This window comes from Sesamum indicum, linkage group LG10 (genome assembly GCF_000512975.1).
Source record: "Sesamum indicum cultivar Zhongzhi No. 13 linkage group LG10, S_indicum_v1.0, whole genome shotgun sequence".
In the NCBI taxonomy this organism is placed as follows: domain Eukaryota; kingdom Viridiplantae; phylum Streptophyta; class Magnoliopsida; order Lamiales; family Pedaliaceae; genus Sesamum; species Sesamum indicum.
In genome coordinates this window covers 637,665-656,473 of record NC_026154.1, presented here as the reverse complement: position 1 = coordinate 656,473, position 18,809 = coordinate 637,665, and the positions used below count along the sequence as shown (strand labels likewise).

At 36.3% G+C, this 18,809-nt stretch overlaps 5 protein-coding genes across 9 annotated transcripts in view; 2 read left to right on the top strand and 3 right to left on the bottom strand.

The window, feature by feature from the left end:
- Nucleotides 1–1,036, top strand: part of LOC105171582 (glucose and ribitol dehydrogenase homolog 1-like) — a gene marked incomplete at its 5' end in the record, with an annotated part of 1,436 nt that extends 400 nt beyond the window's left edge. The window contains 3 exons of the mRNA XM_011092742.2: nt 1–167; nt 250–605; nt 717–1,036. The exon at nt 1–167 is cut by the window's left edge and continues 246 nt beyond it. Coding sequence (XP_011091044.2) covers nt 1–167; nt 250–605; nt 717–739 — 546 coding nt within the window. The remainder of the gene's footprint in view (nt 168–249; nt 606–716) is intronic.
- LOC105171376 (E3 ubiquitin-protein ligase RHF1A) lies at nt 801–3,200 on the bottom strand. 2 transcript variants are annotated; one of them, XM_011092467.2, is made up of 7 exons: nt 2,894–3,200; nt 2,371–2,417; nt 2,214–2,276; nt 2,005–2,098; nt 1,674–1,915; nt 1,263–1,597; nt 801–1,108 (listed from the first exon to the last, which is right to left on the bottom strand). In XM_011092467.2, the coding sequence occupies exons 1-7, from the start codon at nt 3,038–3,040 to the stop codon at nt 1,083–1,085; spliced, it is 954 nt and encodes a 317-aa protein (XP_011090769.1). In that variant the 5' UTR covers nt 3,041–3,200; the 3' UTR covers nt 801–1,082. The 2 variants fall into 2 exon arrangements, with proteins under 2 accessions (XP_011090769.1, XP_011090770.1); XM_011092468.2 differs by having other exon boundaries at nt 1,378–1,597; nt 2,894–3,198.
- Nucleotides 3,852–7,938, top strand: LOC105171374 (DEAD-box ATP-dependent RNA helicase 58, chloroplastic). Of its 3 annotated transcripts, XM_011092465.2 has the most exons (11): nt 3,853–4,226; nt 4,413–4,506; nt 5,021–5,134; nt 5,223–5,345; nt 5,662–5,766; nt 6,117–6,275; nt 6,370–6,438; nt 6,608–6,697; nt 7,028–7,168; nt 7,293–7,434; nt 7,795–7,938. In XM_011092465.2, exons 1-11 carry the CDS (start codon nt 3,967–3,969, stop codon nt 7,860–7,862), a joined length of 1,365 nt encoding a protein of 454 aa, XP_011090767.1. In that variant the 5' UTR covers nt 3,853–3,966; the 3' UTR covers nt 7,863–7,938. The 3 variants fall into 3 exon arrangements, with proteins under 3 accessions (XP_011090766.1, XP_011090767.1, XP_020553094.1); XM_011092464.2 differs by lacking the exon at nt 7,795–7,938 and having other exon boundaries at nt 3,852–4,226; nt 7,293–7,678; XM_020697435.1 differs by lacking the exons at nt 3,853–4,226; nt 7,795–7,938 and having other exon boundaries at nt 4,484–4,506; nt 5,025–5,134; nt 7,293–7,678.
- On the bottom strand, nt 7,708–11,028 carry LOC105171375 (glucose-1-phosphate adenylyltransferase large subunit 3, chloroplastic/amyloplastic). Its single transcript, XM_011092466.2, has 15 exons — nt 10,709–11,028; nt 10,498–10,611; nt 10,183–10,356; nt 9,942–10,034; nt 9,734–9,817; nt 9,584–9,639; nt 9,335–9,428; nt 9,144–9,256; nt 8,979–9,051; nt 8,779–8,859; nt 8,594–8,680; nt 8,384–8,488; nt 8,170–8,276; nt 8,021–8,081; nt 7,708–7,941 (listed from the first exon to the last, which is right to left on the bottom strand). Exons 1-15 carry the CDS (start codon nt 10,925–10,927, stop codon nt 7,840–7,842), a joined length of 1,563 nt encoding a protein of 520 aa, XP_011090768.1. The 5' UTR covers nt 10,928–11,028; the 3' UTR covers nt 7,708–7,839.
- Nucleotides 13,682–16,800, bottom strand: LOC105171373 (peroxisomal adenine nucleotide carrier 1). Of its 2 annotated transcripts, none has more exons than XM_011092460.2 (6): nt 16,616–16,800; nt 16,334–16,537; nt 15,314–15,545; nt 14,832–14,978; nt 14,571–14,731; nt 13,682–14,430 (listed from the first exon to the last, which is right to left on the bottom strand). In XM_011092460.2, the coding sequence occupies exons 2-6, from the start codon at nt 16,474–16,476 to the stop codon at nt 14,151–14,153; spliced, it is 963 nt and encodes a 320-aa protein (XP_011090762.1). In that variant the 5' UTR covers nt 16,477–16,537; nt 16,616–16,800; the 3' UTR covers nt 13,682–14,150. The 2 variants fall into 2 exon arrangements, with proteins under 2 accessions (XP_011090762.1, XP_011090765.1); XM_011092463.2 differs by having other exon boundaries at nt 16,334–16,490.

The window sequence follows — 18,809 nt, the reverse complement described above, 5'->3', positions numbered from 1 at the left end:
GAGAACTGCAAAATGGTAGTCGAGGAAGTTGCGAAAAACTATGGAAAGATCGATATTCTAGTGAACAATGCAGCAGAATCGCGTGTTGGCACAGTTGATGAGATCACAGAAGACCAGCTTCTGAGGATTTTCAGAATTAACATCTTTGCTTACTTCTTCATGGCCAGGTTCATATTAGCTGCTGAAAATCGTTCGAAAGAAAAAAATTTAAGTTTTATGGAAGTAAAGCTTGATTCTATACCAATGCAGGCATTCTCTGAAGCACATGGCAGAAGGGGCTAGCATTATCAACACGACATCAGTTCAAGCCTATCTTGGTTCACCATCATCTCTCGAGTATCAGTCGACAAAGGGAGCCATAGTGGCTTTCACTAGGGGTCTGGCTCTTCAGCTCGTAGATAGAGGAATTTGGGTCAATGGTGTGGCCCCTGGACCAGTGTGGACTCCGGTACAAGTCGTGATTCACGACAAAGACAAGGTTCAGAGCCTAGGATCTGAGACACCAATGGGCAGGGCGGGGCAGCCTGATGAGATTGCACCATGTTATGTGTTCTTGGCATCCAGGGATTCTTCCTATTACACTGGGCAGGTTCTCCACCCTAATGGTATGTATGTTATGTTATGTTTCATAACTTTCATTACCATAATTATAAGAAATCTTGGGTATCAGCTCAAACACATAGCTTATACATTGTGAAATTGTATTGGTTCTGCAGGTGGAATGATAGTCAATGGTTGAGCGTATCCCACTGGAGATCAAGGTGTTTAAGATTTTCTGAATTTTTTGTAACTTCCAATCATCAATAAAATATCCCTTTATTCTCTTCTGAAAGGCTTTACAATATCTCTCTTTAACGCAAGCAAAGTGAGAAACCGAAACGCAATTTCAGGTAATAAGAGGAAATCATAGAGCAATCTGTACTTAGTGCAATAGAGAAACTTAGCAGTACAGGGTTATTGCAGCCAACAAAGCTCCCTCGCAGGACGCAAATCAATCATCCATCTAATGGTACTAGATTGATTCCTCAGTACTCGTCGCTTGAGAAGTTGAGCATTTGGCTGGATTTCTAGAATCAGAATCTTCATTTCACCATCATCAATTCTTCTCCTGTAAGTGAAAATTAACAGGAAAACTGATCAAACTTGAAGGGTCCAATTCTAGATGTAAATGGACTACAAGCTCCGGCCCTGGAGACAATTAGTAGTATTCTTATAAAACAGTGAAGTGGTTGTGCTACCCTTTGCAAGAGAAACTTCTATACCTCCTGAGTTGCTGTCTGTGATTAGTTGGGTGGAATCTGAACAAAGAACTTTTGAAGTTTCTCCTGTATTTTGTTTAGTCAAATGAACTATAATCTCATCTTCAGTTCCCTTTACCTCATTGTTTGACGTTTCCAGTGTGCAGCTGGATACAGGAATAGAAACTCCAGCTCGCTTTTGAGTAATAATATCCAGGCGATCAATCATCCTGGAAATTCCAGCAATTCCTGCGCTCATTTCACGCTGCATTCCTCTACTCAGTTCCTTGACAGAGTCGTTGCGGGCAATCAGTTTTTCCTTCAAACCTCGGGTACTCTTTGAGATTGATTCTTTATACCTGTCCCATTTAGTGTGAAATCAGCCACGAGCTAAATTCTTGTTGCGCCCTGAAAATGCATTGGCACATCTCTTACCTGATTGAAGCAGTGGAAATCTTGGACTTCAGGGACTCAGAAAAGTTCTGATGCTCAGATGATGAACTATTGACTTCAGTCACGTTCATTATGGGAACAGAAGGGTGTATTTGTGAAGGGCCAACTGGTGGAGTCGTCTGCCTTCTCTGTCTACTGCTGATGCTACGAGCTCTGCTAGCTATAGTAGCAAAATGTCGCATAATTCGTTGCTCGAAATCAGACTCTTCCACGGCAGGTGCATCCTGGAAATTTGATTATAACACCCTTCAAGAGAAATGAAAGATTGAAGCCAAATGTGGATTCAACTTGTGAGTTGGATATGCAAACCTACATTATTGACATCATTGTTGTCGGGGTTTACAGGGTTAAGATTTTGCCTTGGCCTGAAAATCTTGTCGCTCCCCACTCCAGCTAACAGCTCTTGGCTGTAAATGAATTCAACAGAGACTTGAAAGGAGAAATATGAATTGCTTTATAATCTCAATGAATCAAAAACGTGAATGACATTTCTCCATTCTTGTGCAATATCATCTTCATTACCTGACAGGATCTTTGAGGACAAGGTGCTGTAAACATATTGGACATTCAATGCTTCTCTGGGACCTAACAAATGGAGGAACTTGTTTGAATTTGCTAGTGGTAGGAGAAAGATATCTAATATATTTAACATAAACTTGGTAAAAGTTAGAGAACCTACCATTCAAGAATACAGTGCAAATGATACTCATGATTACATTTCGTGACCTGAAAAGGAAGACAGATCTTTAAGAAAATGGAAAAATGGACACCTTCATATTTGGCCCTTAATCAAATGGCAATCTGCTGATAAAATACATACCACCGGGTTGAATCAAACAGACAATACAAACCAGTGATCATCAAATAGTCAAAATCATATAGCATCGCATAGAATCCCCATTATCAATCCCATGTATGAGTAATACCCTCTCAATTCTTGAAATCCTGATCTTTGGCACAATTCCTCAATACAAGGGACTCCAGAAATTAAATCGTTCAATAATTATCTTCCATCCACCTAAATTTACAAATACACGTATGCCAACACACACACACTACATATAATTTACCAATACACCTCCCTGTACAATTGTGCATTTATATGCAACCTTACAATCTACACACGCTATCAATCACAACAACAACACAATGAAAGATCACAAATTGTAATGTGCGTAAAGTATCACAAACAAACATCTTACAGAGGGAGGATCAAGAGAGGTGAAGGGCTCAAGACAGATGCTACATGAATACTCAAAGCTGTCATCAGAAACCATATCATGAACCGGCCCAGATGAAGATGAAGGAGCGGATAGGGATAGGGATAGCAAAGAACTAGCCATATTCATCTAATGTAATTACATTTCACTACTACTATTATTATTATCATGTAATGCTAATTAACCACTAATATATATTTTCATATGGGGCGGAAAATTCAAGAATCAGGAGAAGAACTCAACAATAAATACATTTATTATTAGTAAAAATAATAAAGTTTACAAGAAAAGTGTAGAGAGAGAGAGAGCGAGAGAGGGAGAGAGTAAAAGGTCAAAGAAAGGAATTATGGAGAGAAGAAGAAAGAGCAGAAAACTTAGGAAATATTTCCGTTTACTTATTCAGACGGTTGGTGGAATGAATCAGACTATATTTTTCACTTTGGAAAAATTGCGAATTGACCCCTATATTTCACTATTTTGACACTTTACCTCCCTGATTTGACACTCCTTGTCCTTGTTCTTGGTGAAAAAGTGCGGTAGGTGAAAGGTAATTTTCTTTGTGACCCTCCAAGTTTAGAATATTACCAATAATAGCCCAATTCTTGGGGGGAAATCGTATTATATGTAAATACCCAAACCCAAAAAGCTATTTTTAGTACGAAATGAAATTATTGTTTTAATTAAATGAGAATGTAAATTGTATTTTCTATTAATTTGACTAGAAAAATAGGAAGACCTAGGAATGCATATTTGGGTAATGGATAGTAAGGCGGCCCAATATGGCCCACGAAGCCTAGTTAGGATCCAGCCTGCTTACAAAAAGCCCAATTATCCTAAATTCGCTCATAAAGGTAGATACAAATGGCCCAATTTGCCTAAGTGGGCTCATTGATTTGACATTTCAACATGTGAAAACGTGAAGTTGAGAACAGACGCAAAATTGAAGTCGCTTGGGGTTGAAGGCGTCTTTAATTCAACTCAAAATAACAGTTGAATTGTAAGGGCACCAAAGTAATTATACCTGGCGTCATCCTCATTCCCTCAGTGCTTCTCCCATGGCGTGTTCCTCTGCGCCGCACCTGCGTTCTTTACCATGGACCTCCACGGCGAGACCACTCTCTCCTCCCTTCACTCGCTCTAACAGCAAGCTCTCGTTGTTTTCCGACCACATTAACCGTACGGTGGGCTGTCTCTCAATATCAGGTTCTATCAGTCCCACTTGTGTAGAACAAAGCGACGCGGGAACCACGAAGAACACTTCTTCCGGGCTGCGCGAGCTATGTCAGGGTCGCGTCCCCGATCACGTGCTCCGCAGGCAAGTTTATTGCTTTTCTCTTGAGTTTGGATGGAGATATGACAGCTTCCGGATAAATGCTGATTCTGTGTTGGTTTAACAGTTATTTTGATTGGAGTAATCAAATTAATTGAGTTGGAACAGGTTCCGATTCTGATAGTATTTTTAGAATGTTATTTGATGACAATTTATTTTTTTTATTTGCAGGGCGGAGGAGGTTGGATATATTGTGCCAACGCACGTACAGCGTGAAGCGTTGCCGGTGTTGTTTTCTGGGCGGGACTGCGTGATTCATGCTCAGGTCAATACACTCTTGTGTGCTTTCGGTTTTTGAAGTTTGTTGTTTTGGGATATTGAAAATAGGTTCTTAAGTTTGGACCTTTGATTTTAGCATGTAAAGCAACAAGGGAAGCGTTCATTTTGGTTGTTTACTGAAGAAAAGGAAAAAAAATGTGTATCTATTTCATCTCTTTCTCCGTAATATATGATATAATTCAAAAAGTTATTGAATTTAGTAGTTTCCGTTTCTCTTGCAAAAGGAGAATATGATGCAATTGAATGGTGAATGGTCCAATCAAGGATCTGAACAGTGTGTTAAATTCACCTAACCAACATACATGTTGTATTATAATGAATACTAGGCATTAATTACATTAAACGTGAAGTACACCAGCACTTTGTGAAATTTAGTTGATGAAAGATAACAGCATTCAGTATTTGTTGATAACTGGTTTGGCCATCAGTTCATTATTTCAGCAACCCCAGAAAAAAGCTGATGAAGCTACTGTTATTTTGTTGCGCTTCTGGTTTTCTAGACAGGTTCAGGAAAGACATTAGCATACCTACTTCTGATATACTCAGTTGTCAATGCACAAAGGTCATCTGTGCAGGCCCTAATTGTTGTTCCCACGAGAGAACTTGGCATGCAGGTAGATGCTCTTACCTGCTTCTCTAATCTCCATATAAAGTTAATCATAGTTTTATGAAAAATTAATCTTGTTTCCTACCATAAGAAAGGTTACGAAAGTTGCACGTATGCTGGCTGCAAAATATCCAGAACTTGACTCGGAGCAGAGGTCATGTACAGTGATGGCTCTTTTAGATGGTGGAACATTGAGAAGACATAAGAGTTGGTTAAAGGTAATAATTTATTGCTGTAATCACATCTGTCATATGACACACGAGCTAGAGCTGCTTTCAGAACAACTGGTGCCTGATGCTGTATGAACCATCTGGAATCTTAAGAATTGTCTTTTGTTACAGGTCCTAACTGGTCCAATAATAGTAATTATATGCAAGAGTAGTTGTCTGGAATGTTGTAGATTCCCAGTTTATTACTTGGTGTTTTCAAGGGGCATCAACAACCAACAATTGAAAATCTCTTTTCATAATACTCTTAGTTAGCTTCTCATATTGATTTTCTAACAGAGCCTGTAAAACCCTGTTCTATTGACAGGTGGAACCCCCAGCTATAGTAATTGCTACTTTGAGGAGTCTCTGTCAAATGCTTGACAAGCAAATTCTTAAGTTGGACACCATGCGTGTGTTGGTCATTGATGAGGTACCGAAAATGATAGCGCTGTTTAATCTCTCTTCTTTGCATTTAAGTTTGCATACTCTATCACATAAGATCCCAAAATTCACTTTTTCCCCAGTGTGTGCAAAATGACCAATGAAGAAGATATTTTGGGGTTTTTTACGGTTCATATACTTCTGGAACTAATTATACATTAGCAACTTGGAAAATTGTTTCAGGCTACTAAATGTTCATTGGTTCAATAGTTTACTGAACATTCACAACTTGTTAGTTTGTTGACTTCTTATTGGTGTTGTCATTAGAACTTGTAATGCCTTTGTCTTGACTATTGAAGGACATGTTGTATTCTGCATAATATTTTGCCCAATGTGTAGGTTGATTTTATGTTCAATTCTTCCAGAGAAGTGAGTTCTTTAAGGAAGCTTTTGACTACCTACTCATCAATCAATAACCGTCAAACTGTATTTGCTAGTGCCTCAATTCCTCAGCATAGACGATTTTTATATGACTGTATTCAGCAGAAATGGACCAAGGTTTGCGAATTATTTATACTTACCCATAATTGCCTGCATTTGGCATCAGCATGTCCTAATTGTGTATATTTTGTTGCTTCACTTATCACAACAGGCTGACGTTGTCCATGTCCATGTAAATCCAGTTGAGCCTATGCCCTCATGCTTATATCATAGATTTGTGGTAAGAAAATACTTCACGTATTTGAAATGAACCTTGATAATTAAATAACTTTATCTTCATTACATGGGTTTTTTATTTATCTGACAGTTACTTTCTCATACTATTTCTTTCTCCATCTATTTCACAGTTACTCCCTTGTAATCTAGAATCTCTTATTTTGTTCTGTCAGGTATGTGATAAAAGAGAGAGGAATTCAACACTCCTACATTTGTTACAGTCAGATGCACCTAAGTCGGCTATAATTTTTGTTGGAGAGCAAGTTAGTTCTCTTAACACCCTCAACTTTGTTGACTGATATCATCTAGTTTTGTTGGTAGGATATCTAGCACTGTATGAACTAAAAGAAGGGTTACCCCTGAATCAGGCTCCATTTAATAAATGTAACCATCCATTGGGATAATCAAAAGCCTTTTTTGCCCTTCAGAAACATGTATCAATATTGAGTGTTATGGTAATGCTGGTCAAAACTGAAATTTGGATTTTACCAGTCAGATTATTTCTGTGACATCTTAGAATAATATGTTCTTGAGGCGCAAATTCAAGTATGGGATATATTGTGGATTAACGGCATCTTGTCCTTGATATGCAGTCAGAGAAGTCAAAGAGAGCTGGAAATGCTCCACCAACAACTGCCTTATTTGAATTTCTGAAAACTTCATATGGAGAATGCTTGGAATTAGTTCTGCTAGAGGAAGACATGAATATCAACCAACGAGCGACATCATTATCCGTAACTACCATTAGTCCCTTCTCTCAAATTGTCCTCTGCTTGTTTGGTGGAAGAAAATTTGAGATTTATCTTACTGTGCTGTCTAGTATTTCTTCTGTCTTATATTTCTATGTTTTGATCACAGGATGTCAAGCAATCAGGAGGTTATCTTCTAGTTGCGACGGACATAGCTGCTAGAGGGGTTGACCTGCCTGAGACAACTCATATATATAATTTTGATCTTCCAAGAGATGCTATCAATTATCTTCATCGTGCTGGAAGAACAGGTAGGAAGCCGTTTTCAGACAGTAAATGTTTTGTTACCAGCATTATAACGGCAGAAGAACGCTTTGTATTGCAGAGATTTGAAAATGAATTACTGTTTCATTGTGAAGAATTATTCTTTTAAATGCTGTTGTCTTCTTCCAAGTTGGAAATAAGTCCACCTAATCACTTTTTCGGTATTTAGTTATAGTTATTGATCTTGTTTCTCTCTGTTGGTTGTGCATCTACTTCTTTCCAAAAAGAACAAATAACTGAAGCATATACCAGTGATCGAGTTCCAGTTCTGAACATACTATGAAACTTTCATATTAATGTAAAAAAATCTGAATTTCTGACCATGGGTGCTATTTCATGATTCTCAGTCTCTTTGAATATTCACCCCGCAGAAGAGAGACAAAAATGGAATGTCATATTACAGTTCCATCTTTGATTATTGAATTTTTCAAAATGACTGTCACGCCGGATCGAATGTAGTATCCTTCTGAAGTTCTGTCGGCCTCTTGCACTCCCTGCAAATCAACATATGGAAAGAACAAGTTTCAGTTCCACTCTGATGCAAGATATCCTGAAGGATTTGGAAGAACTTACCTCTGAATTTTCAATGACTACGTTTTTCCCAATTCTAGCATTCTTGTCAATAATGCATTCTCTGCATAACATAAAGCAGAAGATGTGAGACGAGAAAGAACTCAATAGGAAATTGTAATACTGAGGGACAGAAGCCGAATTGCCTGTACCTGATTCTTGTATTTTCTCCAATTCCTAAAGGAACATTCCCCTTAGATAAAGCAAAGGCAATTTCAGAATCAGTTTCATAGTAGTCAGCACCAAGCATCACTGTGTCCTGCAAATATCAGAAACCTTAATTAGGTCAAACTTCATCGTGATGACAATATCAAGAACAAAATGAAGTTTGTCAAGAATCAAGAAAGAAGAATATCGAAACCAAACCTTTAGGTGAACGTTGGAGTTTATGCGCGACCGGATGCCAATAACACTGTGCTCGACGAAGCAATTGGTCAAGAAACTTCCATGTGATACAATTGAATCAACAATCTGCGGAAGAACAAACTTCAGGAAATTGTGCATGAAAGATGGAAGAAAATCTTCAGCATGACCAGTATCCATAGGAACTAAGTGAAGCCCAGAAGTAATAATAACCTTGCTATTATCTATCTTGGATGGTGGCAAGTTTCTTCTGGATGTGTAGATTGGCTTTGCTGCATCATAGAAACTAAATCTTGGTGGCTGAAATATTAATGCAAATCGAGGAAAACATGGGCCCAGCGTTAGTTCACAAATGAAAGCATATGAGGCAGAGAAGTTCGTGATCTGGAGAACTTAACATGTTGAGTAAGAGCAAGGTTTGCTTCAAAAAATGACCGAATTGTACCAATGTCTTCCCAGTAATCGTTGAATAGATAAGCCTGCAAATATTTCCAGAAAGATACTTAGTTTGAAGTATGTTATTGATATGAAGCAGACGTCTTGAAGATATAGTCAGAATCTCATGTAAAGCCCTGCAGTGATGAACTATTCATGAGACCTTAGTATAGAATTCCCTAGCTGAGGCAGGGATTATTTCTGATCCAAAATCATTTGCAGTTGGAAACCGCCATCTGGATCGACAGAAACAAACCATACTTAATGTTACATGTTCTGATGAGGCTTGGAGGTAATGTTTCAAAAGGGTCAGATGATACAAGATTACCTTAAAAGATTCAAAAGTATTTCCTTCTTAAAGACATAAACTCCCATTGAAGCTATGTAAGGCTTCTTCTCTGCCTCATCCCGTGAGAGTCCCAGAACTGTTGTGTCCACTGCCTGAAATGCATACTGAGTTAACTTCAAATCTAGAGTACAATTGCTCAGAGAAAGTCTGTGTGTTTGGGCATGTAATACCATTGCCTTCAAATCATTTCCTTTGGGCTTTTCACTGAATGCAATTACCCTTCCCTTGTTGTCGATCTTCATCAAACCAAAATCTGAGGCACGACTATCATGAAAAGAGATAAATTACTTGAAATGTTAATGTTTTGTATTCCAAGGAATCCCCAAAGGCCACAAGGATTATACAAAAAGTCTTAGTTATTAATTAGTCTATTAACATTAAATCCTGTCCAAGGCAAGAGGAAGAAGAAGAAGGTCTACCTGTCATCTATCGGTAAACATGATATAGTAATATCTGCACCACTCTGTCGATGATTCTGCAGAAAACAGAATGCTATCCAGTGTAATGCCATGAACATATAATCTTCAGCTGCAATACTCTTACATTTTACATTTTCGCTCGTAGCTTACCTGAACAAAGTCCATGTAATCCATTCTGTACAAGTGATCACCAGATAGAATGAGAACATCTTCAATATCTTTACTTCTTGGATCCTATGGGCATCGAATAACATCATCACATTAATACTGTGAAAATTGAGGTTTCTTGCTCCTCTTTTTAGTGATGAATGATAATGGGATCAATTTTCACATTAGACATCTAAACTAGAACTGATACCTCAAAAAGCCAGTGGAATTGCCGAACAGCATCTGCAGTCCCTTGAAACCAATTTTTCCCTGCCTCGCCTGGAGTTTGAGTGGCGGCCAAAACCTGAAACAAGAAAAAGAAGTTCTGCAGTCTTGATTGACTGAATTCACATGTATCATCTTGATTAGTTCTGTCCAACAGATTATCGAGCGTGTGTCTGAAGCTAGTGACAACTGCTGATGCGTGAGACAGGTAAGCTTTGAACATTTACCTCAACATAGCCATCTCCAAATGTGACACCACCCGCGAAATTATAAGCACGTTGAAGATGCCTGTTGAGTGATGCCGAGTTGAACTGAGTGAGGATGTAAACTTTGTTGATCCCACTGTTGATGCAGTTGCTCATCGGCACATCAATTAGCCTATATGCTCCTCCTATGGGAACCTGAAACATTGTTTGAGCAACACAAAAATAGTTAAAAGTTACAATATCATTTAATTTCTGATCACGGTGGTTGCCAGTTTACAACATATGAAAATGGTTGCATTGAGAATCCTTAGCAAGAAGCAGATATTTTAGACTCACGGCAGGCTTGGCACGACGTTTAGTGAGCGGGAAGAGACGGGTGCCTGCTCCTCCTCCGAGTATGATTGCTACAACAGTTCTTGGATCCCTCTTCTCCATCTCCAAGTCCCTCAACTGCCAACAAATTTATATCATTCATTACTTGGCCATGTCTTGAGGAGTTTAAGCTGCCAATTTCATCATTTTAGTCGAACAAAAGCAAGAAACTCACCTTAGTCTCACCTGCAAAATCAGCTGTAAGTGACATGCAGACAGAACTCTTAAAGTTGTTCTTGTTCCTATGCTGAAGTGGTGCAAATTTCAGCTTCTCTCCCATTATCTCTCCATTGCAGAACTTTACCAGCCTCCCCTTTCTGCCATACAATCGGGCGGCACAGTCTAAGTGTGCGGTGGCTGCCAGGGTGATGCGGCTGTTGGCTGTGACTGCCATTTTTTCCGGCTACTTGGGCAGTGGAGGAAGTCACATTTAAGGTATGTGAATGAAGTATGAAGCAGTTTACCAGGAAGCAGAGGAGAGGAGTGAGGGAATATGCTTACATGGGATGCATGCCATTGGTTGACTCAGCCACGTTATCCAAATTTAATTATGTCCACCAATTCTGTTTTTGGTCGCATCTGAACTTTGCAAATTCTACTCTATATTCGATTTGGTAAAATTTTTTCATTACATTTATTATGTAATTAATTCTTATTTAAATATTAAAAGAACTATAATTTATAATATACGTGTAATATAGTTAAATTTGATTGATCATGATAAGGCAACGTTGCCACAGATTTGTGCTACTCATTTTTCATTCGAGATTGTAATCGGGCCTAACTATTATGTGATATTATTCGGTATTTTGTTATTAACCAATTAGATTTCATACCTCAATTTTAAGTACATTTTTGTTTTTGTTATCGTCTGGTGGAACTTTAAAATTATTTTGCACGTTGTGATTACATATGACCATTGAATTATTAAGGGATAATTACATTTAAATATTTTTTTTATTATTTTTTACATAAATCATCTATATCTTTTGAAATATTACACAAATTATCCCCTGACATTCTTTAATTAAAGCTCAAAAATGTTGAATACGTCAATCCTTAAAATAATTTTTTAAAGACAGAAATGCCCTTAAGGGTGTTTCTGTAATTATTAAAAGTAGAAGGGTATCAAAATATTCTTTTTTAAGATGAGTAATATGATCCCATATATTTTTATTATTATATATACCAATTTTCAATTTAAATGTAAATTATTATATTAGCTTTTTTTTATTAAATCTCTATATAAAATTGTACCCTTTAATAATTAAAATATTATATTATTTAATTAATATATAATTATCCCTTAGTAAAATTATTAAAATTAAAAGATTATTTATCCTCAATTATCATATATGACTAAACTTGATGTGTTCAAAAAAAGCATTGGTCCAATGGACATGGACTACTATTTGGAACTTGGTCCCAAGCGAATGTAAATTCTGAAAGGGGTCCTGCAAAAAAGATGTTAGCACTCTGACGCCCAATTTAGTATTGAATTTGAAATAAAATAAAGCTAAAAGGTAAATAAATGTATCAAAATCGAGATATGATGAATAAAGTCGACGAAAAGTTTAAGAACACTTGATAATATGCTTGTGGAGTGCTTAGGGGATATTTAGAGAGTGAGAGAGATGATTTAGAGAATAAAAGAGGTATGAGAGACGTTAGAGATTCTCATGAAGGCGTTTGGAAGACGTTAGAAGGTGTGGGAGGTCTCATAAAGGTGTCCGGAAGTGCCCTCAGCATGGAAGAGTAAACCTATATTTATAGGGGGTGCCTTCTTCCGATAGGACTATGAACGTTTCCTCCATTTCAGGAAAAAGTGGATGTAGACTGTTTGGATAAGCCTTAAAATTCGTTCTTCTCTTCTGTTAATATTGTTGTTGAATGCTTATTTCCAAGTTAGGGGGTCCAAGCTGTCAAGGAATCTAGAGCTTTGAGGACCTCCCTTGTCTGCAAGGAGTCCTAGTCATCAAGGATGTCTTGCTAGGGTTGATGTGGTTTCAAGGTGGCTTCTGATACCTAAGCCAACTAGATGCCACAGTAGTGTGGGCTGTCACGCGGGCCTTATGGGCCGAATGTTTTACTGGGCTTTGATCATGGTCCGAAAATATGGATATCTTGTGCATCCCCCCTTTGCCAATTTATTTTCTAGAGGCCACCCGCCAAGGCGACTTGACAGGTCCTCTTGGGCCTTCGGGCCTCTCGTTTCTTTCTTATTTTTGGATCGCTTGGACCTTTTTGACCAACGTATTTTTACGCACATCAATATTTTACTAAAATTAAAATTAAAAATAACTTATGTATTTTATATAGATTTAATTAGAATTAATAAAATAAATTATTTTTTAAAAAAATAATTTATTTTATTAATTCTAATTAAATCTATATAAAACACATAATTTTTTTTATTTTTATTTTAGTAAAATTTAGTTATAAATAAAAATAGAGGATAACTAATTATTTAATTTTAATAATTTTAAATAATTTATGCAATTGTGATATTTTCTTCATTTAAACTTATAATTATTAACTAATTTTATTTATATATTAGTTGAATAATTTAGTATTTTAATTATTAAAAAGTGTAATTTTATATGGAATTTCAATAAACAAAAGTCAATAAAATAATTTAAATTTAAATTAAAAATTAGTCTAAATAATAAAAAAAATATATGGGGTTATATGACTCATTTTCATAAATATTACTTTGACACATCTTTTATTTTTTGATAATTACAAAAAACATTCTAAGGGCATTTCTGTCCTTGAAAATTTATGTTAAAGATTGACCTAATCAACAAAGGCATTTTTGAACTTTAAAAGTTGCTAGAGGTGGTTTCTATAATTTTTCAAAAGACAAGAATGAGTTGTATAAAATAACAATAGGTGAAGAGGTATAAATTTAATTATCCCAATTATTAAGTGAATGTAGCGTGACTGACAGAATACTTTTCCATCTCAAATTTTACAACGTACTCCTTGAGAGGTTGCATGTGTCTCACACAAAATTAACGTGGTCTTGCATCATAGAATTAAGAATATTCTATTGGTTCCTCCCTTGAACCTTTTAAGATTTTTTTTTTTGGGCTACATTGGGAAGAAAATCTTGAGAGTCCGCAATGGCTCTCAATCATGATGGATGTATCCTTTGAGGAATAGAAACTATATAAATTTGAGTACAACGTTCATGTGGGTTTACTACAGGACAATACAAACCCAGAAAACACGTTCGCGGACGGGCTAGAAACTTACAACAACTTGTCTCTTCTTTAAGGGAAACGAAAACTTAAACCTCTACTTTCAGAGGCAAGTCTATGCATGCTTGAGACATGACTTGCATTGTGGTGTGGTGATTCGAACTAGAGTAAAGAAGGCTGGTGACGCATATCTCATGTTTTATGCTGTGCGTGTGCCTCCAAGTAACTAGTATAAGATCCTTGCTAACCTTATTTCAGATGGATTATCATGAGAATACAGTCAAGCAGAATCAATGTGGTTCAAAGTTCGGATTTTGGAACATCTTCACATTTAGTGCACTTACCAAGAGGTTGGCCATGTGGCATACCCTATATGTGTCCCTTTATTTACATTGGACTTACGCCAAGATTTCTTCAAGAGCTCTTGATCTTGGGTCTCGTTATCAACATCAACCTCCTTAATGCAATCATTAGGACCCATGTGGTCTTCGCAATTTTCTCCTTTATCATCAAAAGCAATGCTGAAGTTAGGACAGTCTTCAGCATTTGTGCCTGCAACCCTTTGAAGAAACCCAATATCCCCTCTTTTTCCCAGATGGAATGGACTGTTCCAGACAATGTTTTACGGGATTTTGGTTGGAGCTTACCCTCCTCAGTTTCATCCGACTTTGCTGACTGAATCATCACCTTACACCTGTCCATTGTCCAGATTTTAGCAACAAAAGAAAAGAATAAAAGTCTCAATGGTCCTAGTGCTAAACTCCTCCATGAATGCAAGTCTTTGAAGAGTTAAACGGAGTTGGATGGTAAGAAAAAAGGGAGATAGATCTTCACCTTATAGCTGGATAGGTCAAACAAGTAGCAATGCATTTTGAGACTGCACCCAAGATGAAAGCAGAAAATGCAGAAAGAGCTTTTGGAGATGATACATCATCTTTTTGTTTCGTCATGTTCCCCTTTAGCATTCTGTGTTTTAGCTGATCAAATACGGTGTACTGCATACCATTATAATTACAATCAGAATTCGCTTCAATCAGATTTTCTATTGACCTCTAAAGTAACAAATTATTCTGCAGAGAAAGCACAGTTGCCTACCTGTATAGAAGGATTTGTGATGAGAAGAAGGGAAACACCAAGACCATCAAAAGCATCTCCCCAAGTGCCCTCTGAGAGAGATTCCCACAACCCTTTAGATTTTCCAAAATCACTTGTTTGCATTCTTGAAGATGCTGTATCAAGAGGCTGATAAAACTAAATTCAGTTCAGGATACTCAGACAGGCTACAAATCAGATAGGAGTCAAGATAAGAGCATAACTAATCCTGAGCAAGTGCTATTTAAATACACAAAAGAAAGAAGATCTGTTAGAACATACTGATTTGCTATGCAATGCGTCAAAAAATAGGTCATAAACTTATATGCGTGACCAAGTTCATAGAATGAGATGTGAACCTATGAAAAATCTTAGAAACTAGGTTTACTGGGTGAGTATTCAACCACCAACAAGCAACCACAATGCAACATGAATAGTGGACCTTTACATATAAAAATCAGAATTTCAACGAAACTATGACTTGCCTGTGTCGCTATGGCTGTGCATGCACCAGCAGCAGCGGCGATGATTAAGTTAGCTGTAGTTCCTATAGATTTAGATCTGCTTTCTCTCAAGTACAGTCTCTTAAAGAAGCTATATCCATAGAAGTAGATAAACTGTGAAATGAAAGACTGCAAGTTCTTTGTCCCTAGGCCCTGATACAGTGAAAGTACTTGACCTTTGGAAATTGCTTCCCAGAGGACATCTGAAATATTCCTGTCAAAACAATAGCAATCTATTCAGATTAACTTCTCAATACTGATATTTATCTGCACATTCTAATTAGCATTGCTGCAAGGATTCAGGAATGGCTGTCAGACATGGTTACAGATCCAAAGATGAACATGTGAGAATGTGAATACACTTCAAGGTGTGAATCTAGACAAGTGAGCAAAAGACAACATTTTTAGCAGTAGAAAGCTAAGAATAGGACCTTATGTTGGTGTCTTACATAGATTTGGCAATATAAGATACAGAGGAATGTATTTCCAATACACATAACAGTACCAAGAAAGAATTTTTTAACAAAAAACAGCCGCTATATGCTATGCATATTATCATTTCAGTCTCTCTTTCCTATTAGCTTAATAAGAATTACCATAAAATTATTCCAAACGTGATAACAAAGATCTACTTTTGTAGTTCTCGAATATTTTTATTAGTTATCTTCCAATTTCTCGCATTATCTTCCTTCCATTTGCCTAATTTTTTTGGATATATAATATATTAAATTAATATGGTTGAATCAACAAACTAAGAAACGTTCAATTTCACTGGTTTTAAAGTGACTCGCTGCTTCTAGCATATGTACCGCGCAGGAATTTCACAGGGAACAAATAAAAAACTAAAAACTGAAAAAAGAAAGCGTTATACAATGAAAAGCATGGGTCAAAGGTACGCATCACCAGCATGATCAGCGAACTGAAATCTAGCAAAATCACGATATACATATATTCATATGTAAATATCAGGACAAATTAAAAATAATAATAAGGAGCAGTCACCTATATTTTTGGTGCTGATGAGCTCGATTTTCAGCTTGGTACTTAGTTTTGCAAGTGTCGAGCGGATACAGAACGGTGGTGCTGACTAGCGCACCTACCGCACCCGATGTCGCCTCCACTAACGACTCCATATCTACCGCCATTGAAAAACTCCCACCTTCCCCAAACAACAACTAAAAATTTTACACTGCGGTCTTTTGCAACCTAGATCACGTCGCCCACCGATCAAGCAAATGAATTCGTAAAAGAAAAAAGAAGCAGAAGAGCAAGGACAAAACAAACCTCGATTCTTCCGTTAACGGTGGATAGATTCGCCGGAGCGAGGGATAGGGAAGAGGTGCCTCTGATCGCTGTCGTGGGTGGGCAGTCAACTAATCGTATTGGGATTTGGAAATATGAGAGAGTATGGGCTAATTGCCTGGCTGGTCCGGGTCCCTTTCCCGCAGCAGTTATTACTTACCACCATATTTCATATATAAACGCCAACACTAAAATAAAACCCAGTGAATAATTGTGCTCACATGGATTAAATATATTTTATACTCTTCAAAAATATGTCTAAATTGCATTCACCCCTCTAAAGTATAAAAAATAATTGCTTATAAAATTATGGAATATTATCGATTAATTAGATGTATAGTTTTGTATATTTAACAATACATACAAAAGCTAAATATATATTTTTAAATTGCATGGACAATATTTTCTAAAAAATTATACGCATACAAGTGTTTAGATATACAACAACATAAAAGACAAAATATGTAAATTTTCAAATAATTATATAAACAACGTGAGGATTGTAAGCTTATAGAGTTTCTACAGATTTCTATTTTAATTATGAAATTATGAATTTTGAACTCAATTTATATTTAATAAAAAAATTTAGAACACAAACTATCTTAGAGAGGAATGACTGTAATAAACAGAGCTAAAGAATAAAAGTATTTTCGTCCTAAAAATTATGATTAATATTATTAGGGAAGCTTTTTATTATATTTTGAGATAATTACACTCCTCTCCCTTGAAATTTGATGTAATTATGTTTAAACTCCCTGTGGTTTGAGAATTACAACTAGCACTCCTGATGTTTGTTTTCGTCTAACAAATAAGTCCCTCAATTAATCAAAATTCACCAAAATTATTGATATTAACAAAAAGATTGGAAAAAGAATATGTTTTTATCCCCAATTGACTTATTATTTGCTTATTAAAAGTCAAATAAATCATTTTATTGACTAAATTATCCTTATACGTCTTCACGCGTTAATGCATATGAGGTGGTATATTTCCACCATTTAAGGGTAGTTTAGTCCGAAAAAATTATTTGACTTGATATAATTAAGTTGATAATAAGCCAATGGAGAGTAAATCTTATTTTTCATTCAATTTTTTTTTTGTTAATATCAACAAATTCAGTAAATTTTGACCAATACAGAGACTTATTTGTTAGACAGTAGCAAACATTAGGAGTGTTAGATATAATTTTCTAAATTATAGGGAGTTTACGTGTAATTACACCAATCTTTAATGGAGGAGAGTGTAATTATCCCTTATATTTTATACTTAATAGTGTAAATGCAACTACATGATTTAAAAGTGAAAAAGTCGCATAATTTGCTTCGTTTTCAGAATACAAATTAATTTTTTTTTCCTCATTTCTCATATCTCATACAATAAAATGCTTTTAACCACAATAAATTTTGTGACTCTTCTAATAACTACTAGAAGATGATATAACTGAGATGCTCTAAAAAAGATGATATAACTGAAATGCTCTCATACCATTCTTGATTCTAATTGGATTTACTTATTTCAACTTATATTGTATTTTTTATTTCAATTAATATATAAATCCAACTACAAAGTTTACCCAAGCAATTAGCCATCGCCAAGTATGGAACTATACTTACCATGATTGCGAGTCGTCGACTAGGGAGGGAACCAGAACTCTACCTTGCCGGCTTTCCGTGGCAGGTCTTTGAAGGCGCTACGCAAGCGAAATAGTGCATAGTTGCTATTTTCACTTATTTTCATATGATTAACAAGGCAGTTAGCCCTGTAAGCCGCCATACTCTGTTGATGATGCGTAGTTGTAAGCGCGTGAAGAGTGCCGATTGACAGCCGGCTGGTACACAGTGCCATTTTGAAGTAGTTAGAAAGAAAAGGAATATGCATTGAGTTAGATGATTTTCAGAGGTTAAGTGTGAAGAATGTGGTTGTTTTCTTCTCAAGGGAAGGAGAAGAGCTTGTGGAAGTCCAAGTCTATGGGAGATGCATGGGATTGAGAACTGACCCTACGCTATCCAAATTTAACTGTGTCCACCAATTTTTAGTGTTTTTCATTTGGAAGGTGGTTAGAAGAAAGGAAAATTCTTTCTTATATTTCATTTGGTCGAACTAAATTAATTATAAATTAAATTCAATTATTTTTCAAAATTATATAATTGATTAAGAAGAAATCAATACTCTAGAA